Genomic DNA, 26683 nt, shown 5'->3' on the forward strand with positions numbered 1-26683 from the left:
CCTGGCCATTACCTTTACCCACTAACAAAATCCCAAGTAGAAGTAGTTTTCCGGCACACGTGGGGGTGTGGATATCGTATAGAACCCACCCTTGGTAGCAACCTGTGCTAACTAACATTCCCGTCCCAATCCCCCGAGATCTACAAACTGACATGGCGGGCGCCGTTGGTGGCCAACGACTGTTACCTATTTGCTCCAGATCTAGTTTTGATGATCTTGATGTTTTATCTTTTCAGCGCATTCATACATGCTGTTGATAAGGGAAACACCATTAGATCGTTGAAGCGTATGACCGGTTGTATTGATAGGATATTACGGTCCTGTTCAGCAACGGAGAAGGACAACCATGGGTGGTCTCTCATGCTCATGCTCATGCTTTAGTTTTTAGTTTTTAGTTTTTAGTATTTAGTTTTTAGTTTTTAGTTTTTAGTTTTTAGTTTTTAGTTTTTAGTTTTTAGTTTTTAGTTTTTAGTTTTTAGTTTTTAGTTTTTAGTTTTTAGTTTTTAGTTTTTAGTTTTTAGTTTTTAGTTTTAAGTTTATTTATTTATTTATTTTATTTTTTTTTTCACCCCCAACTTTGCACCTTTCATCTAATCATCGTCATCAAAACAGAAAGAGAAAAAGAAAGAACTCAGACAAACTTACATCGTCGCGTCTCAAGAGGGCTCCCCTCTTCACTTTATTTTCTTCCGGTTTCCCACGGCTTTGTTGCTCTTCTTACTCTTCTCTTTTGTTTGCATTTATCCGGGGATTGCAGCGAATTAAAGTCAGAGAGTGTGTCTGTTTTGAAGAGGGACTTCTTTTTTGTGAATTAAAAATTCTTTCGTTTTAAATGTGATAACGTGTCGTATATTTACCAGCGCTACGATAACTTAAATTATTGTATAGATAATGTATGAACAAGTTTGGGAATATTAAAAAAAATATCTGAAGCTGGTTCCGGCCACTTTTGCTATCTTTTTCGAATTTTAAACTTCAGAACGTGCACTAATTGCGGATATCACTAGAGTTTTTTCATCTTTTAGTTATTTTACATGCTCTAAAAGTGTAAGTTACTTTTTGTTCTTGATTTTTCAATTGGATTCATAGTTAGACTGTTTACACCTTCGATGAACCTTTATTTATTCAACATTTTCCTTGAAGTAGTTACACCGTTCTAAACATTTATTTAGAGAAGTTACAAAACAGGATTCACCCCCTTTGGAAAACCAGCAAAGTTCGAGTTTGCCACACAAAAAAAGCCTTTATTTGCTCCTAGTTTCGATCAAGTCTTTCCGATTGCATTCAACACAAATCTAAGTTCCGTCTCGTCGGAAGAACCCATCGTCATGACAAACGACTCCAATCTAAAGTACCGGATCGGTGGCCGGAGCAGCAGGTGGGGGAGGAACCGGCGTCGGAGTCACCTTCGGGGCACCGCCACTGTGGATGCAGCTGGACCAGAGCAGACCGCCGCAGGACATGCTCACCACGATGTAGATCACAAACAGCAGGATCGCCCCGATCAGGCAGTACATCCGGACGCTGCGCCAGAACATGGTGCGGGCCAGGTTGCGGGACGTCTGGCGGAACGTGACGGACTGGAAGAATAAGAATGTGGGGGGAAATGAAATGATAATCACAGTTGACAAAATTGAAGAAAAAAACGATGTTGCCACTATTGCTAGTACCAACCACTAGTGTGAAAAGGTCAACTTTTCAGCACCCATTTCATTTATTTATTTATGTTGAAAAATGTTGCTATTCGATTCTGTTATTTTTGGTACAGAAAAGTAGGCTATTTCGTCGTTCAAGAATGACAGGAAAAGTAAGTAGTTTCACGACAGAATTGCAAAAATCATCTTTTTGCAATTCCGTCGTAAAACTACTTACTTTTCCTGTCATTCTTGAACGACGAAATAGCCTACTTTTCTGTACAAAAAATAACAGAATAGAATAGCAACACTTTTCAAAATAAATGCTGAAAAGTTCTACTTTTCAGCACTCAAATGGGTGCTGAAAAGTTGAACTTTTCAGCACTTGTTTCGAAAAGTAACACTCTTCAACATTTTTTTGATTTAAACGATTTATTGACAAAATACATGAAAATTTGACAAAAAATTTCACTCACTGTGTGTTTTTTGGAATTGCAAAAAATGTTGTATGGAACTCGTTGCAAAACTTGATTTTTTCAGCACTCTTCGTATTTATCCAACTCGGTGAACCTCGTTGGATAAATGTACGACTCGTGCTGAAAAAATCCTCTTTTTGCAACTTGTTGCATAAACTACTATTTAAGTTGAATTAATAAATTTTCTGTAATATGAATTTTTGTGATTTTCTACATATGTGTAACCCCTTAAGGAAAATAGCGTGAGTAAAAAAAAGTTATTTGTGTTGCACACGAAAGATAACACAATCTGTCGAGTTCAGAAATGGATTTAAATAATCAGGAGATTCAGTAGGAATGAAAATAACCAAAAAGATATTTCAACACAAATATCTTTTGTAATTTAAGCTATTTTCCCGTTTCACCTTAATCCTACGCTTTTTTTTCTCGAGCCAGATCGAATCGAGGCTCGAGCCAAAATTCTCATCTGCAAAAAGCCCTATATCAATGTTATGTACAAAGGAAAAAAAACACCATTAAAACCATTTCTGATCACTTATTTTGAACACCGTGTATAGCAAACTATTTTAATTTGTCATAGGAATTCAAAGGTGATTTCACATAACATATCTTGAGTTTTTTTTTTTTTTTGAAAAGGTCCAACAAACCAAATTTCCAGTTTTTGCTTTTTGGGTGTTTTTGAAACCACTCTGAGTCAGGGGTATTGAAAAAACACCCAAACAGCAAAAACTGAAAATTTGGTTTATTGGACTTAAAAAAACGATACTTAATCCACCCTTAGGTGGTTGGCGCCTTCCTCACATTTAAAGGCCCAAGTAACATTTTAAGTTTTAAGTAGGCCATAAAAGCCTATTTAGGCCGTATGAGGGTTTCCAGAACCATGATAAAACCTGTAAGTTTAAAAATGTTACTAGGGGGGTGCTATCCAAAATGCAAAAAGTGCGTTAATAACACTTAAGTGCTTATAACTTCTGATAGGGTTATCAGATCTTCAATGTTTTGGACGCGTTAGAAAGGTCTTTTGAATACCCATCCTACGATAGGTCGCATGAGAAATCCGGACAACGTTTCCATCAATATATCTGAGATCCGGCCTCCAAAAAGTGCACAAATAACTTTGAAGTGCTTATAACTTTTGATAGGGTTGTCAGATCTTCAATGTTTTGGACGCGTTGGAAAGGTTTTTTGAATACCTATCTAACGATAGGTCGCATGACAGATCTGGACAGCATTTTCATCAAAATATCTGAGATCCGGCCTCCAAAAAGTGTTTAAATAACACTTAAGTGCTTATAACTTTTGATAGATTTGTCAGATCTTCAATGTCTTAGACGCGTTGGAACGGTCTTTTAAATACCTTTCTAAAAATGTATGGCATGGCGGGTTTTCTTACAAAAACCACCCTTTTAACAATCTTCCGGACTTTTATTAAAATCGTTTTTTTAGCATAACTATTGAAGTACTTAACTAAACTGCATAATTTTTAATAGCAGACCCCAAGACGGATCGAATGACGCCAAAACGGACAAAATCGGTTCAGCCAATGTCGAGATAATCGAGTGACAATTTTTTGATCAACATCCCACCACACACACAGACATTTGCGCGGAATTTGATTCTGAGTCGATAGGTATACATGAAGGTGGGTCTAGGAGGTCTAATTGAGAAGTTCATTTTTCGAGTGATTTTATAGCTTTTCCTCAGTAACGTGAGGAAGGCAAAAACTCCAGATACTTATTAACCTGTAAAAATAAATATTTTGTTTTATTTAAAAAAAATTGTAACACCGATGCAAATATTTTTCAAAGCTTCTGTTCCTTGCCTAAGACCGAGATAAAAATATCATATAAACTTGATAGTTTTTTAACGCATTGGTGCTGGCATGTTTCTTGTACCGGACATGCACAAACATAACAAAACCAATCAGATTATTATAAACAACATATTTATAATGTTTGTAATTGTTGTAAATCTCGTTTTTTTGCCACCATTATTTTAAATTGATTCCGACCACGTTCTTTTATGGTCTTGTTGCTCGATTGGAACTCCGATTTGACAGTTCGATTGGAACATTTGACATTTCGCCTCTCCATATAGGATCTCTAGTTTTGATGAATAAGAAACCTTTCCTTAAATCATTATTTTGAAGAAACATCAAGTCACCCCCAAAGTTTTCTTTTCAAATGCCGTTTTATGATAAATTGAATGGAGTTCTGCGCAAAACTTAAAAAAGAGGCCTCGATTATCCTATTTTTTTATTCTGCGTCATCCGTAAAGTATGTCACGCTCTATGGGGGGAGGAGGGGCCTTGTTAAGCCAGAGTGACATTGCGTGCTATAAGTATAGGAAAAGCGTGACAAAGAGGGGAAGTGGGGGGGGGGCAATTTTAAGCGTGACGTACTTTATGGATGAAGCTTTATCTGAAGTTATCCTAGGGACTTTGAATAATCAAATCATGAACAAAAAAAATCCGTAATTATTTTTTTTCATTTTTTACATCAAATTCGAGTCCTGTGAACTCATTTCAGTCAAATTTAACTTCCTGTTACAGTCATCCCACATATTCGGAACGGTTTCCTGATCGGCCAATGTTCAAAAAATCATAGCAAATCGATAATTGAACTTAATGATTCGTTTTTACCTTCATTTGAAAGCTTTTCTTGCGATCTTTCGAATGCTGTATCGAACATCTGCAAATTTTAACTTTTATATGAAGTTTTTGAAGAATTACTTTGACCCTTGAAATCCACAAATTCGGAACACTTTTTTCTTACGAATGTAAACAAAATTTGGATCTCTCCAGGAGTATATATTTATTACCAAAAAATGACTTCTCACACTGAAACCAATGAAACTCAAGCTTAGTGATGTTTTATACATGGTTTGATAACTTTTTGTGTGAAAATATCAGTTAAATTCAGGTGTTCCACAATTGTGGGACATCCCACAATTATGAAACATGCCATTTGGAGGCAGTGTTTTCCTGCTCTGCACAAAATAGTCTTGGAATGAAGTTTTTTGTTCAAAAAGTACTATTTTTACTAGTGAAATAGCAAGATAATGTCCAAATGAAGGTTCTAAAAATAGTAAGACCGACAGAAAAGCTACTTTTGGCATGCTATTGACAAATTATCATCAAAATGTTCCGAATTTGTGGGTGTTCCGAATATGTGGGATGACTGTACATTACCAAATACACTTTTCTAGCATTTCATCATCACCATTTTGGTCACCGTCTTACATTGAAAATTTCCAAATCTCTTTAGAGATTTTCATTCAGTCGATTATAAAGGCTTCCGAGAACCCAATTTGTAGAAAGCATAAGGAGAATTGAACAATTATTGACAAAGACTTTCACAAGACTGAGTTGTTTTATTATTTTCTTGATTAAAAAAACACAGAGTGAATGATTAGAAAACAAAATCAAACCATAGAACTAATCGCAGAACTATTTTTTCAAAATACTCTATCTTTAGCTTTCTCAGCCACAAAATAATAGGTTTAATTTCGTGCATAAATACATTGAAATCTTGTGCAGACACCAAAAACCTCAATTAAAAATGTTTTTCTCCTTTCTCAGTTATTTTTTTAGCCAACAAATAATAGGTTTTTGGGGAGCCATATTCTTTCAGATCATGACGAAAAACCAGTTGTGAAGACAATGACTTTCCAAATGTTGAGCTGAGAAATAAATCATCGTTTGTATGAGTCTTTCTTTAAGTATAAAACAAAAACATTAATGAAATAATCTTCAATGTAAAATCTAGCATTTAATTGTCTAACTACTCATTCTAATCAACTACTATCACGTTTTCCGTAAATCACTGAATACTACACCTCTCCAACCCACAAATCACACTCACATTATTCCGCAGGTTCTCCGTCTGGTTCACCAGCAGCTCCAACCGCTCCCCCCTATTCGTGATATTCTCGATGTTCTTCACCATAATATCCTTCAGCTCGTCGATCTGGCCGTGCACCTGACTAATTGCATCCACCTCCCGTGACTCGCTGTAGTGCTTCATCTCGTGGGCCAACGTCCGCGAAAATTCCGTATTCATGGCGTACGCGATGGCCGTCGCCACCGTGAGCCCGTACGTTTGGATAAACTTTTTCTTGATTTCCGTGAGAAACAGGAACGCCCGCGACCGTTCGAAGCCCTGTTTGAGGGGGGAGACATTCAATTTTTTTACATGCGAACATAAATTTGTCGCAAATTTACTCACATCATCACTGATGCACATGTAGATGATCCTGTTTTCGCAAATGTAATGAATCAGATAGTTTCCGTGCGAGTACGTCAGCTTGTGGTCCTCCAGCTTGATCTTCGGAATGATCTGCTCCGTCACTTCGGCAAAGTTTCCCACGCACTCGGCGTACTTGGCCAGGATGGTGGGCCCCCGGCAGATCACACTGTACAGGATGGGCATCCTCGGGCCGGTCCTTCAAACGCTACTGCAAGACAAAAGAATTCAAATCAGTCTGATTAATTTCATAACGCACAAGTCACAGACGCAAGCAGAGAAGAGGTTCAAGATCACCGCGCGAGAATATGTTCTTATCTGCTCGGGCAGAGAGTTTGTTGTACTGGACAAACAACGAGCTAATTGCCGAGCATTATCTGCCTCCGAGAGAGACTTTTTGGTCACGGAATCGACTTGAAGACATTATGCTGGTTTGGTGAAGGTAATAAGTGTCGTCTGAACAAGGATTGCTGACGGGAAAGCGAAACCAGCGGCTACGGCAGCTGAAGCCAGACAAGTGAGGAATGAACTGCTGCTGCTAACGTAAACCCGCAGGACATGACTCAGTGGCGAGCCATCGCAAGGCAAAGTGAGGCGAGGTTCTGGAGGTTTGAGACGGTTAGACTGGTTCAAATTTAGCGATGTTTTCTCTTTATGAAGGAATTTCTCATATTTGAATTAATAAACATAATGTCCACAAATAATAATTCTAGAGTTTTTTTTAAAGGTCCTGTAAGTTATTGTGTTTCATATGTTTATAGGACCTTATCAAAAAATGTATAGAATAAATTTGATAAGAAATTCAAAACGTTATGCAATGTATTCTAAATAGTTTGCTGACCAATCCAATATGCCATTATACCAAAAGTTATGTATAATCTAAACCAATCTAATCTAATCTAACCCAATCGAAGCCAACCTTTCGGAAGCATCCTGGAGAATGTCGGGGTTATTACTTTCAACAGCCTTCTTTTCTAAACGGCCAGGCCAACTGCGTAAAATTAACCGCATAGATGATTCATTGAATTGAGTTTGAGCACGAATGTTTAAACAACAAAACATTTCTGAATCTACAGGAGAGCAAGAAACGGGGATCCCCCGCTCAGGGTAAATTTAGCGAGGTTAAAAATACTGGCACAAATCTTTGAACTCAAATTTAGTGGTTGGCCACTTCAATTCATATCCCAATTCGTCTCTTTTTTGTTTATTTTTATGAATTAATCAAACAATGTTGAACCAGTCTATTGGGCATCCTACTGGACAGCGCACAGCCAAATCAAGTGAAACATATCATGTTTCAAAAACTGTTATCAACATCACCGAATGAGGGGCTTCTGGGGGACGTTACTTGCAACTACTCCAATAGAGTCGAAACTGTGAACGTTCTAGATTGATTCTATCCATACTAAGCCAAGGGACGGATGACCGATGCAGAGTTGCATCTTTGTTCCAACTAATTTCAGTGCAGCACCAGTGTGTACAAGAGAACGACATTTCAAACCAAACAACAAACAACAATTTTCTCTTATGTGAATGAGCTCAAGGATGAATCATCAGTTCGCACTAAAGTGCTGTACGAGTCTGTAGCGTCTGCCCTCCACTTGTAATGCTTCGCTGATCGCTTATACTTACCTAAAGTTGATAAGTGGTCCGTACACGGCCAACTCGCTTAAAAATTAAAAATTCAACAAAACAACACGGAAAAGTGGGTCGAATTCCGTTCACGGAGGCACCATTACAAACAATATTTTGCACTAAACACTACTTGGAATTGAAAATCTTCCTTTCCGATTAATTTAGCTCCACAATACCGCACAGCACTAATCACTTCACTTGTTTCACCTTTCAAATTCCAACAAACTACATTAAACAGAGATTTATTTGCAAAATATTTTGATTTTGGCCAGCCCCTTATTATTTTGACGTCGTAGACTATATCACCCGAAGAGTGTTTCTCTCTTCAAGGGCCAATCTACCTATTCTCTCTCTTCCTCTTTGGGTTGATTTCTGTCTTCTGTCGTTTGCCTTTCCAAACATCAAACATGTCCGAACAAGTTGACACTAGCGCTGGTCGGTATCGTGGAGCGCGAGCGGGAAACAACATGGCTGCCATCTATGGACTGAGCGGTGAAGGAAAGTGATGGCAATCTTGTGTGAGTTGATATCTTGGTTGATATTGAAGAATTAGTGAAGATTTTATCTTTAGAGATATATCTCAGCATTATTTTTTCTTCAAAGTTTACATTGACAAACAGGATGGTTAATTAGAAAAACTTCAAAACTTCAAAACTTTAAAACTTTAAAACTTTAAAACTTTAAAACTTTAAAACTTTAAAACTTTAAAACTTTAAAACTTTAAAACTTTAAAACTTTAAAACTTTAAAACTTTAAAACTTTAAAACTTTAAAACTTTAAAACTTTAAAACTTTAAAACTTTAAAACTTTAAAACTTTAAAACTTTAAAACTTTAAAACTTTAAAACTTTAAAACTTTAAAACTTTAAAACTTTAAAACTTTAAAACTTTAAAACTTTAAAACTTTAAAACTTTAAAACTTTAAAACTTTAAAACTTTAAAACTTTAAAACTTTAAAACTTTAAAACTTTAAAACTTTAAAACTTTAAAACTTTAAAACTTTAAAACTTTAAAACTTTAAAACTTTAAAACTTTAAAACTTTAAAACTTTAAAACTTTAAAACTTTAAAACTTTAAAACTTTAAAACTTTAAAACTTTAAAACTTTAAAACTTTAAAACTTTAAAACTTTAAAACTTTAAAACTTTAAAACTTTAAAACTTTAAAACTTTAAAACTTTAAAACTTTAAAACTTTAAAACTTTAAAACTTTAAAACTTTAAAACTTTAAAACTTTAAAACTTTAAAACTTTAAAACTTTAAAACTTTAAAACTTTAAAACTTTAAAACTTTAAAACTTTAAAACTTTAAAACTTTAAAACTTTAAAACTTTAAAACTTTAAAACTTTAAAACTTTAAAACTTTAAAACTTTAAAACTTTAAAACTTTAAAACTTTAAAACTTTAAAACTTTAAAACTTTAAAACTTTAAAACTTTAAAACTTTAGAAACAAGAAACAAGAAACAAGAAGGTATTTTATTTTGAAATAAGTATGAATGATTCTCTTTTGCATTATATTTTCAATTAACACTTTATTATACATTAAATTATCTATCAGTATCCAACGTAAACTGCATCTCCAAGCCGGACAGTCCCTTCCGTTCGGATACCCATCTGCATACCCATCACCGGAGTTTCTAGGCCCGGCTTCATCCGATACCTGATGAATGGGAACAAGTCACAAGGTTAAAAAAAATAATTGGAGACACATGTTTGAAACTCACGTTTTCAGCGTTTTCATTGGTTCGTTTTCGTTGCTTCGAACTCCCGTTTCCGGATCAACAGTGATGACAGAGCATCTAAAATTTAATCAAAAATAAACATATTTCAAAAAAAAATATCAGATGTCCTCACCTGTTACACGGCTTAACGTTCCGGTACACCGTCTCCCCAATCTTGATCCACTTCCAGTCGTCCTCCTCGAACGCGCCCGGTCCCTTCACGACAAAGTTCGGCCTAAACTGCTGCGCCGTAACGGGCTTCTGCAGCCGCCGGTTCAAATCCCCGACGGAAGCCTCCGTCAGCAGCATGAAGCTGGTCGAGTTGTGCAACGCTCCGGTGTCCCGGGCCGTCAGCTTGACATGCTGCCTCTCGCGAACCGGCCTCGTCGGAATGTCCAACGGGTAGAATACCAACCGCAAGCCGGACTCTTCGTTCAGCACGAATCGCGATATCCAACGGGCCAGCTCTTCGCTGCAGTCGGTCGCCGTTACGGGCTGACCCCAGACCCAGGCCTTGACGGGGTCCACGGAGAACAGATCGTTAACGGGCACGGTTATGTCCGGCATTCCCGGGGCGGACAGGGTCATCTGCTCGAACTGCTCGTTAAACGAGGGCTGAATGAGCAGCAGTTTGGGAAAGGTTCTGGCGCAGATGTAAGTCCCGTCGGTTCTGGTCACCATGAAGATGCGATCTCGCAGCAGACCGAGCTTTGGGCCAATGATGGTGCAATCCATGTGGGTAACGCGGATTGCTCCGCAGGACTTGATCGGGTAGATGTAGAGATCGGCTAGTTCGCCCACCTGGCGCCATCTGGGGCATAGTTTGACGTGAGTTTGGATATGAGGTTGTGGGAATTACTTACTTTTGAGGCGGTTGATTGTCCCAGTAGTTTGCTAGATATTTGTAAAGTCCATAACCGGTGGCTGAGGCCAAACCAACTCCAGTGGCCAGAAGAACGGAACTTCTGGTTCCAATCTCGTCGAGTGGCACTGAAGATTTGAAAGAATAAATGTTTGTTAGGTATATTTAGAAAATAAAAAAAAATCAAATAAACTTGCTTTTGATTCTGAAGGAAACTTTACTGATCTTTGTGCAAAGATGAACTAACAAAAAGTGAACTGCATCTCGCGAAGGTAGTGGCGCTTGATCGGATGTTTCATAAATAACCATTCGTTTGTTGAATTTATTTCTGCTGATAACTCATCCCTGGTTTTGTTGCTGGTAAAGTTCAAAGGGCCATTAATTGATGACGTTCGATATTTGAATTGTTTGTTGCTTTTGCATAACTACTTTCATTACAATGTTTTTGAATTTACACGAGATTTTAAGGCCCGAAAAATTTAGGAAACTATTGTTAAATTTTCATATTTTGAATTTCAAATAGTAGCAGCCACAGGTTGCATCAGCATCTCGTCGCCGTCGTGCTTATTTGTCGTACGTGCATTTTGGGCCAAATTGAGTTAAGAACGCCATTTTGTGCAGCTCACAATGCCTCACCTTTTGACCTTCACAGATCCACAAAATTCGATTTCAATCCTGAGATATTACACGAAATCCGAAAAAACTCCGTACATTTTTGTCACTTTACATATGAAAGTAGTTTCAATTTTGTCGTGCTATCTTGTCACTCCCTGAACATTGATGTAAGTGCGACAACTGGCCAAAGGGATTTCAGGTCAGAACGCGTTTGACGCACGTTCAAGTTAGACTACCATAAACAATACATTTGTAATTTTAACTCGGGACTCCAGCAACCAACTTCAATGGTAAGCCAAACAAAACGAGTTTGTTATTGTTTACATTGCGTGCTTTCGTTTTTGTTTGTTGAAACGCGTTTTTCTCGGAACGTCGAAATGGCGGGTGCGACAAGATAGCACGACGACGTCGATCTAACGTAAAGTTGGTCACCATTAGGTAGAATTCCTCCCATCCGCATAAGCTTAATTATAGGATCCAATCAACTTAAGAGCAAATCTTTATGTTTGTTAAAAAAGGTGTTTTACAATTGAATCATTTTTTAGCTAACCCATTTTGAAAAGTTTTCATCGAAACTGATCGAACCGTTATAAGTTTTCAACAGATTGTAACTAAAAATAGTTTTCAACTAAAACACATAAAAGAGAGTAGGAAGCATTGATCCCTAGCCTGTCAGCGTGTTGTTCAAATAATATGCTCAAAATGAAACATCAATTTTACTGTTTTATCAATTTTCAAGATAAATAAAAAAAAATCTGACAACACTTCTTCCCCTCAGTTCTCTTTCGCAATTTGTTTCCATCCCTCTAACACCTTCGCGAATCCCTAAAACACAAACAAATCGCGAGTCCCCAAAAAAAAGAGAAACCGGCTTCGTGCCTTATCGAGCAAGTTTTATTAAGTCAATAACCGATCGAAAAGATAACCAAAGTCATTCCCGCACCATCCTCCCGGCAATTCCAGCCATCAGTTCCATTCAGCAGTGCTTCGTAACCGGTACCGGGGACAATACACCGCTTCCAGCCAAGGTAAGATGCTTCCCACCTTCTCCCCTTCTCTTCTAACTCGTCTCATCCATTCTGAGTTTTGACGATTGTGTGTTATCTGTTTATCACCTCGTCCGAGTGCTCACTTCTGCTCCAAAGAGCCACTCTCTTATCATGAATAACGCACCAAATTAGACCGACTATCGGCCAGTTAGCTCCTCCAAAAGTTACGAAATTATTGGCAATCTGCAACCTCAAAACAGTACTCTTGTAATTGATGATTGACTTCTGCTCGATTCCGTTCACTTTCAAGCATCACGTCGCGAAGGATTCACCCGAGATGATGTCCAGTAAGTGCCCCTTTCAGTAGTTTTGCTCACCCTCTAACGCTTGTTCGTAGAATCTTGTTTAGAATAGTTGCCCTCATACGGAATTTCATTCCTTCCTCATGCTCACGCTTCCAATTGGAACTCTGGTATTTGGTAAAAAATAACGCGACAAACGCTTGCTTAATCCCATTGGAATCTTACATTGCACTGCAAACACTAACACTCAGGAGTCTCTCTGTTGAAACTAGAACTGCTCGACGAGTCCGGATCCGGCGGGGACAAAACCATCCGGAATGTGATCCTGGCGGCCGTCGGAGTCAGCGTTGCGGCCGTCACCGGCTACGGCGTGTACAAGCTGGTCCGGCAGTATCTGGAAAATACTCCACCGAAGCAGTAAGTCTTCAAGAAGTTTTGCAAGGCCGTCGTTACAAGCCGTTTTCCTTCCAGATGGCGCCGCGTTGGCGAGCTCACCGACCTGCACGTCTACCCGATCAAGTCGTGCGGCGCGATCCGGCTCACCCAGATGGACTGCTCCACCATCGGACCCAAGCTCGGTCTGCTGCGCGATCGAATCTTCATGGTGATCCAAACCGACGGAACGTTCATCACCGGCCGCTCTCACCCCAAGCTAGTGCTGGTGCAGCCACGCTTCGACGACCAGTACGAAACGATGACCCTGTCCGCGCCCGGCATGATGGACATCGCCGTCGACGTCAAGCGGCTCTTCTCCGTCGAGCCCGTCAAGGCGTCCGTCTGGGGCCAGACCGTGACGGCGGTCGACTGCGGCGAAGAACTCGCCCGCTGGCTGTCCCGCTTCCTGCTCAGTGAAGACTTCGGCCTGCGGCTGGTGTTCTACCCGCTAGCCCATCCGACGCGGCCAGTCCGCGAGAAGAACCTCATCCACATCAACCTGACGCCGCGGGACTCCGGAGCGCTGCACGACGCCACCAGCTTCATGCTCGTGTCGGAGGCGTCCGTGGCGGACGTGAACGCGCGCGTCGATAAGCCTTGCTCGGCGGTGCAGTACAGGCCAAACTTTGTCGTGAAGGGACCGGGTGCGTTCGAGGAGGACGACTGGAAGTGGATCAAGATCGGCGAGACGGTGTACCGGAACGTGAAGGCTTGCACGAGGTGAGTGCGCGGATTTCGCAATGTTGTGGGGTGGTGGTGGGTGAGTCAGAGCTTTTCGGGAGGGGTTATTGTTGTAGGCTTTGTATGTCATGCTTGTCTTATCACTGGTACATTTTGCATAGTTCGTGGTCATCTTTTATCGAATGATTTATTTCAAATCTCAACACTCATTCCCTTTTCGGAAATATGTTTCAATGAGCTGAATTAATCGGATATCAACAACAATCAAAGACAAAGTCATTTGTCAAAAGTCGAACAAATCCTGGATGTCTATGGAACATTTTGAAGTGCTTCAAAAGACCTTTCGAATGCATCTAAGGGTGGATTTTCATGGATTTTTCGATGACCGACATCGAGAACGGCTTTCGATGCTCGTGGTCAAATTTGGTCGAAAACTCAAATTTTTCGACCAAGTTAAGTGGTAAAATAGTTTAGATTGATTGTGCATGGCAGTACGAACAATAAAAACAAATACTAATTGCCGGAAAGCCCCGCAAATGTGATTTTCCGACTTTTGATTTTCGATGCACGAGCATCGTAAGATGACCGACATCGAAAGCATAGTCACTACCATGCTTTGCTAAAATGTCAGTGCATCGTAGTTCGATACCTGTCCTCTCAGCCATATTGCTGCCGCGACACCATGGACACAAACCAAATAACGCTGTGAAATATTTCCGTGAATATTTCAAGCAGGCAAGCGTTTCAAGCGTTTTGTGGCAAACACATGAGATTTTTCCGATGCCAAAATGGCAACAATGGAATCGGCTGATGTTGATGTCGACAAAGTTTTGAAAAGAGGCGATAGGCTACCTCAAATTATTTTAAAGTGGGTTTTTACGTTTTCAAATAACAAGAAAAAATTTTGATTTTATTTCACAGCATGAAATGTATGTAATTCAAGGAAAATGTTGATTGTCACCTATGATACATATTTTGGACAGGCCCCAAGCCAGGGCAGGTACATTCGGGTGAAAGCCCCCTCCCCCCCACCTCATTATTGGAAGACATATGAGAGAGAGAAGAAGAAGAAAACAAATTCTCTAATTTAGATTAAATTAAGAAACTACGATAATAAGAAATTAGGAAAAACACGAATAAAGAAATAAAGAAATAAAGAAATAAAGAAATAAAGAAATAAAGAAATAAAGAAATAAAGAAATAAAGAAAAAAAGAAATAAAGAAATAAAGAAATAAAGAAATAAAGAAATAAAGAAATAAAGAAATAAAGAAATAAAGAAATAAAGAAATAAAGAAATAAAGAAATAAAGAAATAAAGAAATAAAGAAATAAAGAAATAAAGAAATAAAGAAATAAAGAAATAAAGAAATAAAGAAATAAAGAAATAAAGAAATAAAGAAATAAAGAAATAAAGAAATAAAGAAATAAAGAAATAAAGAAATAAAGAAATAAAGAAATAAAGAAATAAAGAAATAAAGAAATAAAGAAATAAAGAAATAAAGAAATAAAGAAATAAAGAAATAAAGAAATAAAGAAATAAAGAAATAAAGAAATAAAGAAATAAAGAAATAAAGAAATAAAGAAATAAAGAAATAAAGAAATAAAGAAATAAAGAAATAAAGAAATAAAGAAATAAAGAAATAAAGAAATAAAGAAATAAGAAATAAAGAAATAAAGAAATTAAGAAATTAAGAAATTAAGAAATAAAGAAATAAAGAAATAAAGAAATAAAGAATTAAACAAATTAATAAATAAAGAAATAAAGAAATAAAGAATATAATAATTAAAGAATATAACAAATAAAGACTTAAAGAATTAAAGAAATAAAGAATATAAGAAATAAAGAAATAAAGAAATAAAGAAATAAAGAAATAAAGAAATAAAGAAATAAAGAAATAAAGAAATAAATAAATAAAGAAATAAAGAAATAAAGAAATAAAGAAATAAATAAATAAAGAAATAAAGAAATAAAGAAATAAAGAAATAAAGAAATAAAGAAATAAAGAAATAAAGAAATAAAGAAATAAAGAAATAAAGAAATAAAGAAATAAAGAAATAAAGAAATAAAGAAATTAAGAAATAAAGAAATAAAGAAATAAAGAAATAAAGAAATAAAGAAATAAAGAAATAAAGAAATAAAGAAATAAAGAAATAAAGAAATAAAGAAATAAAGAAATAAAGAAATAAAGAAATAAAGAAATAAAGAAATAAAGAAATAAAGAAATAAAGAAATAAAGAAATTAAGAAATAAAGAAATAAAGAAATAAAGAAATAAAGAAATAAAGAAATAAAGAAATGAAGAAATAAAGGAATAAAGAAATAAAGAAATAAAGAAATAAAGAAATAAAGAAATAAGGAAATAAAGAAATAAAGAAATAAAGAAATAAAGAAATTAAGAAATAAAGAAAGAAAGAAAGAAAGAAATAAAGAAATAAAGAATATAAGAAATAAAGAAATAAAGAAATAAAGAAATAAAGAAATAAAGAAATAAAGAAATGAAGAAATAAAGGAATAAAGAAATAAAGAAATAAAGAAATAAAGAAATAAAGAAATAAAGAAATAAAGAAATAAAGAAATAAAGAAATAAAGAAATTAAGAAATAAAGAAATAAAGAAATAAAGAAATAAAGAAATAAAGAAATAAAGAAATAAAGAAATAAAGAAATAAAGAAATAAAGAAATAAAGAAATAAAGAAATAAAGAAATAAAGAAATAAAGAAATAAAGAAATAAAGAAATAAAGAAATAAAGAAATAAAGAAATAAAGAAATACAGAAATACAGAAATAAAGAAATAAAGAAATAAAGAAATAAATAAATAAAGAAATAAAGATATAAAGAAATAAAGATATAAAGATCTAAAGATATATAGAAATAAAGAAATAAAGAAATAAAGAAATAAAGAAATAAAGAAATAAAGAAATAAAGAAATAAAGAAATAAAGAAATAAAGAAATAAAGAAATTAAGAAATTGAGAAATTAATAAATTGAGAAATTAAGAAATTGAGAAATTAAAAAATTGAGAAATTAAGAAATTAAAAAATTAAGAAATTAAGAAATTAAGAAATTAAGAAATTAAGAAATTAAGAAATTAAGAAATTAAGAAATTAAGAAATTAAGAAATTAAGAAATTAAGAAATTAAGAAATTAAGAAATTAAGAAATTAAGAAATTAAGAAATTAAGAAATTAAGAAATTAAGAAATTAAGGAATTAAGAAATTAAGAAATTAAGAAATTAAGAAATTAAGAAATTAAGAAATTAAGAAATTAAGAAATTAAGAAATTAAGAAATTAAGAAATTAAGAAATTAAGAAATTAAGAAATTAAGAAATTAAGAAATTAAGAAATTAAGAAATTAAGAATTTAAGAAATTAAGAATTTAAGAAATTAAGAAATTAAGAAATTAAGAAATTAAGAAATTAAGAAATTAAGAAATTAAGAAATTAAGAAATTAAGAAATTAAGAAATTAAGAAATTAAGAATTTAAGAAATTAAGAAATTAAGAAATTAAGAAATTAAGAAATTAAGAAATTAAGAAATTAAGAAATTAAGAATTTAAGAATTTAAGAATTTAAGAAATTAAGAAATTAAGAAATTAAGAAATTAAGAAATTAAGAAATTAAGAATTTAAGAAATTAAGAAATTAAGAAATTAAGAAATTAAGAAATTAAGAAATTAAGAAATTAAGAATTTAAGAAATTAAGAAATTAAGAAATTAAGAAATTAAGAAATTAAGAAATTAAGAAATTAAGAAATTAAGAAATTAAGAATTTAAGAAATTAAGAATTTAAGAAATTAAGAAATTAAGAAATTAAGAAATTAAGAAATTAAGAAATTAAGAAATTAAGAAATTAAGAAATTAAGAAATTAAGAAATTAAGAAATTAAGAAATTAAGAAATTAAGAAATTAAGAAATTAAGAAATTAAGAAATTAGGAATTAAGAAATTAAGAAATTAAGAAATTAAGAAATTAAGAAATTAAGAAATTAAGAAATTAAGAAATTAAGAAATTAAGAAATTAAGAAATTAAGAAATTAAGAAATTAAGAAATTAAGAAATTAAGAAATTAAGAAATTAAGAAATTAAGAAATTAAGAAATTAAGAAATTAAGAAATTAAGAAATTAAGAAATTAAGAAATTAAGAATTTAAGAAATTAAGAAATTAAGAAATTAAGAAATTAAGAAATTAAGAAATTAAGAAATTAAGAAATTAAGAAATTAAGAAATTAAGAAATTAAGAAATTAAGAAATTAAGAAATTAAGAAATTAAGAAATTAAGAAATTAAGAAATTAAGAAATTAAGAAATTAAGAAATTAAGAAATTAAGAAATTAAGAAATTAAGAATTTAAGAATTTAAGAATTTAAGAATTTAAGAATTTAAGAATTTAAGAATTTAAGAAATTAAGAATTTAAGAAATTAAGAAATTAAGAAATTAAGAAATTAAGAAATTAAGAAATTAAGAAATTAAGAAATTAAGAAATTAAGAAATTAAGAAATTAAGAAATTAAGAAATTCAGAAATTAAGAAATTAAGAAATTAAGAAATTAAGAAATTCAGAAATTAAGAAATTAAGAAATTAAGAAATTAAGAAATTAAGAAATTAAGAAATTAAGAAATTAAGAAATTAAGAAATTAAGAAATTAAGAAATTAAGAAATTAAGAAATTAAGAAATTAAGAAATTAAGAAATTAAGAAATTAAGAAATTAAGAAATTAAGAAATTAAGAAAAAAAATAAGAAAGAAATTCAGAATTTGTTAATTTCTAAATTTTTTATATTCATTATTTCATAATTTCATAATTTCATAATTTCATAATTTCATAATTTCATAATTTCATAATTTCATAATTTCATAATTTCATAATTTCATAATTTCATAATTTCATAATTTCATAATTTCATAATTTCATAATTTCATAATTTCATAATTTCATAATTTCATAATTTCATAATTTCATAATTTCATAATTTCATAATTTCATAATTTCATAATTTCATAATTTCATAATTTCATAATTTCATAATTTCATAATTTCATAATTTCATAATTTCATAATTTCATAATTTCATAATTTCATAATTTCATAATTTCATAATTTCATAATTTCATAATTTCATAATTTCATAATTTCATAATTTCATAATTTCATAATTTCATAATTTCATAATTTCATAATTTCATAATTTCATAATTTCATAATTTCATAATTTCATAATTTCATAATTTCATAATTTCATAATTTCATAATTTCAGAATTGCAGAATTGCAGAATTGCAGAATTTCAGAATTTCAGAATTTCAGAATTTCAGAATTTCAGAATTTCAGAATTTCAGAATTTCAGAATTTCAGAATTTCAGAATTTCAGAATTTCAGAATTTCAGAATTTCAGAATTTCATAGCTTCAGAATTTCAGAATTTCAGAATTTCAGAATTTCAGAATTTCAGAATTTCAGAATTTCAGAATTTCAGAATTTCAGAATTTCAGAATTTCAGAATTTCAGAATTTCAGAATTTCAGAATTTCAGAATTTCAGAATTTCAGAATTTCAGAAATTCAGAATTTCAGAATTTCAGAATTTCAGAATTTCAGAATTTCAGAATTTCAGAATTTCAGAATTTCAGAATTTCAGAATTTCAGAATTTCAGAATTTCAGAATTTCAGAATTTCAGAATTTCAAAATTTCAAAATTTCAGAATTTCAGAATTTCAGAATTTCAGAATTTCAGAATTTCAGAATTTCAGAATTTCAGAATTTCAGAATTTCAGAATTTCAGAATTTCAGAATTTCAGAATTTCAGAATTTCAGAATTTCAGAATTTCAGAATTTCAGAATTTCAGAATTTCAGAATTTCAGAATTTCAGAATTTCAGAATTTCAGAATTTCAGAATTTCAGAATTTCAGAATTTCAGAATTTCAGAATTTCAGAATTTCAGAATTTCAGAATTTCAGAATTTCAGAATTTCAGAATTTCAGAATTTCAGAATTTCAGAATTTCAGAATTTCAGAATTTCAGAATTTCAGAATTTCAGAATTTCAGAATTTCAGAATTTCAGAATTTCAGAATTTCAGAATTTCAGAATTTCAGAATTTCAGAATTTCAGAATTTCAGAGTTTCAGAGTTTCAGAGTTTCAGAGTTTCAGAATTTCAGAATTTCAGAATTTCAGAATTTCAGAATTTCAGAATTTCAGAATTTCAGAATTTCAGAATTTCAGAATTTCAGAATTTCAGAATTTCAGAATTTCAGAATTTCAGAATTTCAGAATTTCAGAATTTCAGAATTTCAGAATTTCAGAATTTCAGAATTTCAGAATTTCAGAATTTCAGAATTTCAGAATTTCAGAATTTCAGAATTTCAGAATTTCAGAATTTCAGAATTTCAGAATTTCAGAATTTCAGAATTTCAGAATTTCAGAATTTCAGAATTTCAGAATTTCAGAATTTCAGAATTTCAGAATTTCAGAATTTCAGAATTTCAGAATTTCAGAATTACAGAATTTCAGAATTACAGAATTTCAGAATTTCAGAATATCAGAATTTCAGAATTTCAGAATTTCAGAATTTCAATTCACCCCATGTTTGTACAGTTGACTCTCTGGCTGTCAATTTTCTCAATATCAATATGGCTCCATCTTTCAATTATTTTTCAGTCCCTTCAAATAGCATACTTTGATTTTTCGTTCTATAATTAGATACTTCCCGTTCTCGCCGGTCTTATTTTGGTCTATTTTGTCATGCTCTACTAAATGCTGCCAAACATTATTAATATTAATATTATTTTGTTCTATCCGGAAATAAATTTTGAATGGCTCTAAATTAAAAGTTCCCCTGCATTTGTCTAAAATTTTTATCTTTGGTTTTTCCGTGCACGTGTTGCTTTGTGTTGACGTTTCCCCAAGCGTTTCTCTCCCATTTTCTACCGTTCCTTCTTGAAACGCTTGCGGGAAAAATGGTGGTCTGCCCGTTATTTAGGTTTGAGTCATAGCTAAGTTATAACGCCATCCAAGAGCATCGTTAAAATTTCGATGCTCGTGCTTACGATGTCGTTGCATGATCCATGAAAATCCAGCCTAAGAGAGTTGGAATTGATGAAGTTGTACGGAAATGCGAGCAATTTTGAGATTTTTTTGGTTTTTTGGACCTCAAATTTCAAAGCCCGTTTTACCCCACTTCCCTTTGTCGTAGAGGGCTCATATTTGGCATGAGTTCGTCTCATGTATAGACAAACAAACACTGAAAGTTTCTTCCAAATCGGAGCACCTCGATACGACCTGTTATACATTGGTGAAAAACTCGCTCTTAAAAACAAATCTCTGTTGTTACAACAGCTAATCTCGGTCTTTCAATAACAAATCCTTATTTTCTGACGTTAACTGAACATGAACTTTTCCAGATTCCACCAGCTCGACATGAGAAAGGTACTCACCACCTAAAGGTGGATTAAGCCACGGTTTAAAAATAAATTTGCCTGCAAAAAGGATATAAAAATAAAAGGATATTAATCATCCTGAAAATCAAGACGGTTAAAAACTTTTCATTTGTGGTATTTGTTTTTAAATTATAATGATAACAAGGTATTTCATTGCAGTGTACAAAAAATGATAGCATGTGATATCATTCAAAATTGAAGTGTACCGATTTTTTTTAAAGATTTTTTTGTATTTCTTTTCTTAAAATCAAAATATATCAATCTTATTGAAGTTCAATTGTAGCTAAGACATTTAAATGCTGAAAATTTCTAGCAACAAAATTTCCAGTGATGATTTGTTAGGGGAAATAAACCCTTTCTAATCAAACACCTATCTTCGTCATATGAAAAGTTTGATGCTCGATTAAAGCGCCAAAAATACTATTTAGGCAATAAACTAACCAACAACAGCACCACCTCGAGAAAGCACGTTTCCAAAGCACTTAAGATATGAAATCGCTTCCAAATACTGGCAACATGCTCTTTTACACATTAGTTTGTCACTTACTTGAAAAATAATCCCAAAACATGTAAATAATTAGCAAGCGCCATAAAAAAAACGTGCCAAGCCTTTTGACGTTTGAATTTTGGCGACCCATTCCAATCGAAGGCTGAAGAAAACCGAGTGAGAAGCGAATGCAAATAAAGAAGAAAGGGTGGCCACCAACGCCACAAGCAGCGCCTGCTTGAGTGAGCCAGTGATGTCAGGAAATTTTCTCTGAAAATGCTACTTTTCGTGAGTGTTCGCTTAAAAAAACAACACAATTGACAGCACTAAGCAGAGTAGAGCGCTGGAAGAAAAAAAGAACTAAGCAGAAAATAGAAAAATGGGCGTGGCCCAACGAATTCTCATCTGATTAGAATACATTTGGGAAATATTTTTTTAAAAGGCTTGTAAAAGGAATAGAATAACTTTTAGTAGAAGTTTAAATAAACAGAAATGTTTACAAAAAGTTGCTCTACTCGTTGGTGTACTTGGTTTTAGTAATATTCAAGGAATACTCCAGATTATCCGGCATCATTCAAACACGACCGCTTATTAGGATTAAAATGGGGATATTTCCCCTAATTCGAAGGCCTCGTGGCGCGGTTAGCGGCTTCGGCAGCCGATCCCTAAGTTGCTATGGGGCGCGGATTAGGTTCACGCCTTATCCTCCTGGCCTTCTATCGGATGGGGAAGTAACACGTCGATCCATTTGCGTAAAAGAGGTTTTGGATGACTGCTAGAAATAGAAGAGTAGAAACATGCAACAGAGACCACAAAAGACCCGGGGAAAAGACCCGGGGAAGTGGATTGCTTTGCTTTTTTCGCCTAATTCGAATCCCACTGATTGGAGCCCCCGTAAATTGATTCCCGCTAATTCGATAAATATGTTCTTCATTCAAATTCTAAAAGCTTTGAGAGCGTCAAAACTCTGCTTTTGTTTGTACTATATTTTTCTCCATCTAACTTTTCACTCGCACATTTCATGCTTACATTTTGGATTATCCTAATCACATCTGGTAATTTGTCGCTGTAAAATTATATCAAAAAACATCAATTAAACATTTAAATCAATTCTTCCAGATGCATCTTCACGAACGTCGACCCGGAAACTGGCATTCCCAACAGCGATGGTGAACCGCTGAAAACGCTCAAATCGTATGTTCAAAACGCTTTTTCTAACCTCAAATTTTTCTAATTAAATCGTTTTATCTATTCAAAAGGTACCGCAAGAAGCCCGGTCTGGGCGATTCCCCTGTCGTGGGCATGCAGATGGGCGTCCGCCGCGAGGGAACCGTCCGTCTGGGGGATGCCGTTTACGTCGGATGCTAACCAGAAGGGAGCGCTGAAGAGTTACGACAGCTGCCGGTAGAAAAGCCATTATTGTATTCACGCGGTGCAATTTCCCACACAAAGACGCTCAGTTGGCCATCGTCACGTTCTAATCATTTCCGAAGAGTTTTATTTTTTATGTGCTTTTACGTAGCGACGCAAATAAAGAAAGTACGTTTGTTGAGTAAATTAAGGGTAAAATGTTTTATTTCGTGGTAGGGGAACCGAGCTATTTTTTCCCTGCCAAGGCTTTTCCTAGGTTTGAATTTAGAGCTTGAGAAGAATTTTGGAATTCTATTAAAACATTAAATTTATTATAAGATGGAAAGCCTTTATAAAATTTCTCTAAAAATAATTTCATGTATACAAACGCAGCTTTAAATGCTCATCGTTTCACGACAGTTGGCATCATCAGGAGTAAACAATAGAATTTGACAGTTTAAAAACACCTCTCGAGTGACAGTTCAGCAGCCATAGTACACCGGATCACCAAGACTGACCTCGCCAGCCTTGCGTAAACCGAGATGAATTCCAAAAGCTGGTGATTCTCCCAGTGCCGGAATTTTACGGTATCTGAAATAAAAGAAAGTTAAAAATTGTTACGCAATTTCAAAGCCTACTTCGCCCTCACCCCTTCAACGTCTTCAGCGGCTGCCCCTCCTGGTTGCTGATGCCCTTGGCCGGATCAATGTTGGTAAACACACAGCGCAGGCAGGGTTTCACGTACCGGAACACCGTGTTGCCAATCTTGACCCAACGCCAGTTGTCCTCGGCGTAGGCGGGTGGCCCTTTGACGACAAAGTTCGGCCGGAACTGCAGCGCGGTCACTTTTTGGTCCAGCCGGGTGTTGAGGTCCTCCACGGTGGCCGTGTTGAACAGCATGTAGCTTGTTTCGTCCTGCAGGGAGCCGGTATCTTCGTTGGATCTCTTTCGGGAAGTTTCGTTCAGCGGGTAAAACTTCAAGCGGTACCCTTTGTCCGTGCCGAGGATGTACGTCGAGAACCACCTGGCCACATCGTCGCCGCAGTCCACGGTTGGCACCGTCTCACCCCAGACGACCCCGTTCGCTTGAGGACCATCGAGCAGCGCCTTGACATCGATCGTAATGTCATCCATTCCGGGCGCCGACAAGGTCATCCGTGCGAAACTAGCGTCAAACTGCGGCCGGATCAGCACCATCTTCGGCTTTTGCCGGGCCGTCACAAACTTCCCGTCCTCGTTCGTAACCATAAAGATCCGGTCGCGCAGCATCTGCCGCTGGGGACCCAGCATCGAGCAACCGATGCGGCTGACCTTGATCGGACCACATGACTTGATGGGGTACACGAAGATTTCGTTTATCTCGCCCGCCCTACGCCACTGCTTGGGTGGGGTGTTGTCGATGCGCTTCTTGACGTAGTAGGCTCCGACGGCGGTCGCCGCAACCGTTCCGACCCCTGCCGCCACCAGCAAAGCCTGCTTGGACGCGCTGGCAGCACTGAACTCCTCAATCAGCTCTAATTGATTGGCGCGCGAACGGTGGGTAATCGAGAACTATCATCTAGTAGTCATTCGGCCAATCAAGATAAATACTTACTAGATAACATTGTATTGCACCTTTTGGGCGGAACAGGTGATGAACATCCAGCGACGCTTCGGCTCGACTGGTGGAACTGCTGACCGCGCTCAGCAGTCAATCTACTTGGAGCGTACAGCTGATAAGCGTTTATCAGCTTTCGCGGGCAGGTTTATTTTTGTATTCAAATTCAGCGAGAGTTACGAGCGATGTCGACAGCAGCGCTGCCAGGAAGATGCTTTCGCACTGATATGCGAATTATAGGCGTATTGAGAATGCGAATTACAAAGTTAACTACAAGTTGCAGATACAGCGATTCTTGATCAACTGGCATTAGCAGTTGTGCGCTGGCTGAGCCGGCGTTCTTCTTGGGTGTCAATTCAATTTCTGGTTTGTCTGTGTGGGACGTAAACATGTGTACTGCGCAGTAGCCCTAAGTGGGAAGTAAATAAATACAGTCAGGACTTGTGCAGTACAGGAATGCTCCTTTGCAAATTAAGCGGTCTTGGAAGAAGTACTGTTCGAGTTCTATCTGTAATTTGTTGCAATGGTAGTTAGAAGAGATGGAACACCCAAAGTCAGGACTATTGTTATCCAGTGGCATTAACTGATACTAAATTCTATGCTTCTGACATCTAATGGCAGAACTTAACTGGTAATATGTGCAGGTGGTTCGCGAGTAAATTTCACCGCATCACCATTACAGGTGAATCGTGAAAGTATGAACCCTGCCCAACCTTGTCCAATAAAAGTTTTCTATTTCCTTTAAGTTTTCCACAAAATCCATCCTCACGTTCTCCCGTCATACCATCCTTCCTAAACATAAAATCAGTTTATAGTTAACGTAAGCCCTTCGTTGCCGAACCGTAGAGGAAATCCGGTCAGTTGTGGCCGGTCTCCAGATCTACAACGCGTCTCGCGATCATTCCGTAGGCTTGCGCTGGACGTAGCACGTTAGTGGTTACTCCATAGAGCTATAACTGGTGATCCCGAATGTTAGTAACTCCGCTTAGTGCTAACAGCGACACGTCCGCGCACGTGAATGTCCAAAATGTTCCGCGGAACCAGGCGAAATATTTGCAAGAATCCACCATCGCGATGAGTTCCATTGTAAGTTAAGCTTGCAATGTTATCGCCTAAAGTAATCTAAAGTGAAGAAAGTGCATTAAAATCTTGGTTAATTGATGCACCTAAAATGAAAGTTTTATAGAAAATTTGCATTCAAATGTGGTTGGTCTCCCAAACTAATCGGTGCACCAAAATATGAAGTATATTCTGAAATTCGAGAAAAGTACCTTGAAGTCTGTAATAGAAATGAACACAACACCATGATTCACCGGAAAATTAACTCTAGTTAGTTCTCCTCAGAAAAGTATCTTGAATAGTAATCTAGATAGAATTTTAATAAAAATCTCTGTTTAAACGAGAAATTAAAAAGTGAGCATGACCACAGATCGACTTGGTTTTCAGAGATTTCTGTGGATTTCTTTCAAATCGACTAAAATGAGCTTTTTGTGGACATTTATTTTTATTTTGATTTTGACCAAAAGCTATTTCTTTACCTTTTTGAAGCAAGTCTATTCGAGCCAGACAGAGCTCGAAAGAAACGCGGTCATGTTTTGCATTCTTTTCGTGACGATGCGTGGGCTCGAGATTCTTGGGGGGAACTAGGGTGTAATATGACCTAGAATATGACACTATTTTGGACCTAGTACCTATTTTGGACCACCGAGTTAATTCGGGTATCTAAAGTATGAATTTGCTGAATCCAACGAACAGAAAGTGTCGTTTTGTAGCTTAGTAAAAGTAAATCTTTCCCAGTTCCTGAGGGGAACACCCTTGAAGAGTATCGGGGCCGGCATTTACAAAGCGGATTCAGTGGCAGTTTCATTCTCAACTTAATGTTAACTTGTTAGGGTTAATGTTAACTTTCCATAGGTCGCCTCCCTAAGGTGTCGTGATATGGTCCAGTTTGTGACGATACACTACCTTCCCTTTACTAAGCAATCGATTCCAGGAGGGGAAAGGTCACCAGTTATGTTGGTCCGAGCCGGGATTTGAACCCCGATCTACCGCTTACGAGGCGGAAGCGTTACCACTGGGATACGTGGTTCGGTTTTATAGCTTACCTTTTCCAAAAATGTTAACATTTTTGCTTATTTCCGCATTTTCAGCCACTTTTTCCAATGCCATTCGTATTTCCTACCATTTTCCTAGCACATCGATTAGGTCAAAAAAAAAATTGGCCTCGATGCT

General features: G+C 35.2%; 4 protein-coding genes across 10 annotated transcripts; 1 reads left to right on the forward strand and 3 right to left on the reverse strand.

The window, feature by feature from the left end:
• Positions 1-1146: 1146 nt before the first annotated feature.
• LOC120424263 (vesicle-associated membrane protein 7) lies at positions 1147-8342 on the reverse strand. Of its 3 annotated transcripts, none has more exons than XM_039588429.2 (4): positions 7987-8342; positions 6337-6562; positions 5974-6270; positions 1147-1580 (listed from the first exon to the last, which is right to left on the reverse strand). In XM_039588429.2, the coding sequence occupies exons 2-4, from the start codon at positions 6538-6540 to the stop codon at positions 1347-1349; spliced, it is 735 nt and encodes a 244-aa protein (XP_039444363.1). In that variant the 5' UTR covers positions 6541-6562; positions 7987-8342; the 3' UTR covers positions 1147-1346. The 3 variants fall into 3 exon arrangements, with proteins under 3 accessions (XP_039444363.1, XP_039444298.1, XP_039444431.1); XM_039588364.2 differs by having other exon boundaries at positions 6337-6565; positions 7987-8341; XM_039588497.2 differs by lacking the exon at positions 7987-8342 and adding an exon at positions 6625-6879 and having other exon boundaries at positions 6337-6565.
• Positions 8343-9441: 1099 nt separating this feature from the next.
• LOC120418333 (mitochondrial amidoxime-reducing component 1-like) lies at positions 9442-11204 on the reverse strand. Its single transcript, XM_039580712.2, has 5 exons — positions 10767-11204; positions 10571-10697; positions 9841-10518; positions 9711-9785; positions 9442-9646 (listed from the first exon to the last, which is right to left on the reverse strand). The coding sequence occupies exons 1-5, from the start codon at positions 10876-10878 to the stop codon at positions 9541-9543; spliced, it is 1098 nt and encodes a 365-aa protein (XP_039436646.1). The 5' UTR covers positions 10879-11204; the 3' UTR covers positions 9442-9540.
• A 777-nt stretch (positions 11205-11981) lies between these two features.
• LOC120418035 (mitochondrial amidoxime-reducing component 1-like) lies at positions 11982-23066 on the forward strand. 5 transcript variants are annotated; one of them, XM_039580518.2, is made up of 6 exons: positions 11982-12212; positions 12484-12520; positions 12727-12892; positions 12947-13630; positions 22624-22698; positions 22764-23066. In XM_039580518.2, exons 2-6 carry the CDS (start codon positions 12511-12513, stop codon positions 22870-22872), a joined length of 1044 nt encoding a protein of 347 aa, XP_039436452.1. In that variant the 5' UTR covers positions 11982-12212; positions 12484-12510; the 3' UTR covers positions 22873-23066. The 5 variants fall into 5 exon arrangements, with proteins under 5 accessions (XP_039436452.1, XP_039436532.1, XP_039436392.1 ...); XM_039580598.2 differs by having other exon boundaries at positions 11984-12212; positions 12748-12892; XM_039580458.2 differs by lacking the exon at positions 11982-12212 and having other exon boundaries at positions 12301-12520; positions 22669-22698.
• A 98-nt stretch (positions 23067-23164) lies between these two features.
• Positions 23165-24781, reverse strand: LOC120418409 (mitochondrial amidoxime reducing component 2-like). The gene is made up of 3 exons (XM_039580826.2): positions 24449-24781; positions 23504-24368; positions 23165-23445 (listed from the first exon to the last, which is right to left on the reverse strand). The coding sequence occupies exons 1-3, from the start codon at positions 24456-24458 to the stop codon at positions 23337-23339; spliced, it is 984 nt and encodes a 327-aa protein (XP_039436760.1). The 5' UTR covers positions 24459-24781; the 3' UTR covers positions 23165-23336.
• Between the last annotated feature and the right edge of the window lie 1902 nt (positions 24782-26683).

This window comes from Culex pipiens, chromosome 1, assembly GCF_016801865.2.
Source record: "Culex pipiens pallens isolate TS chromosome 1, TS_CPP_V2, whole genome shotgun sequence".
In the NCBI taxonomy this organism is placed as follows: domain Eukaryota; kingdom Metazoa; phylum Arthropoda; class Insecta; order Diptera; family Culicidae; genus Culex; species Culex pipiens.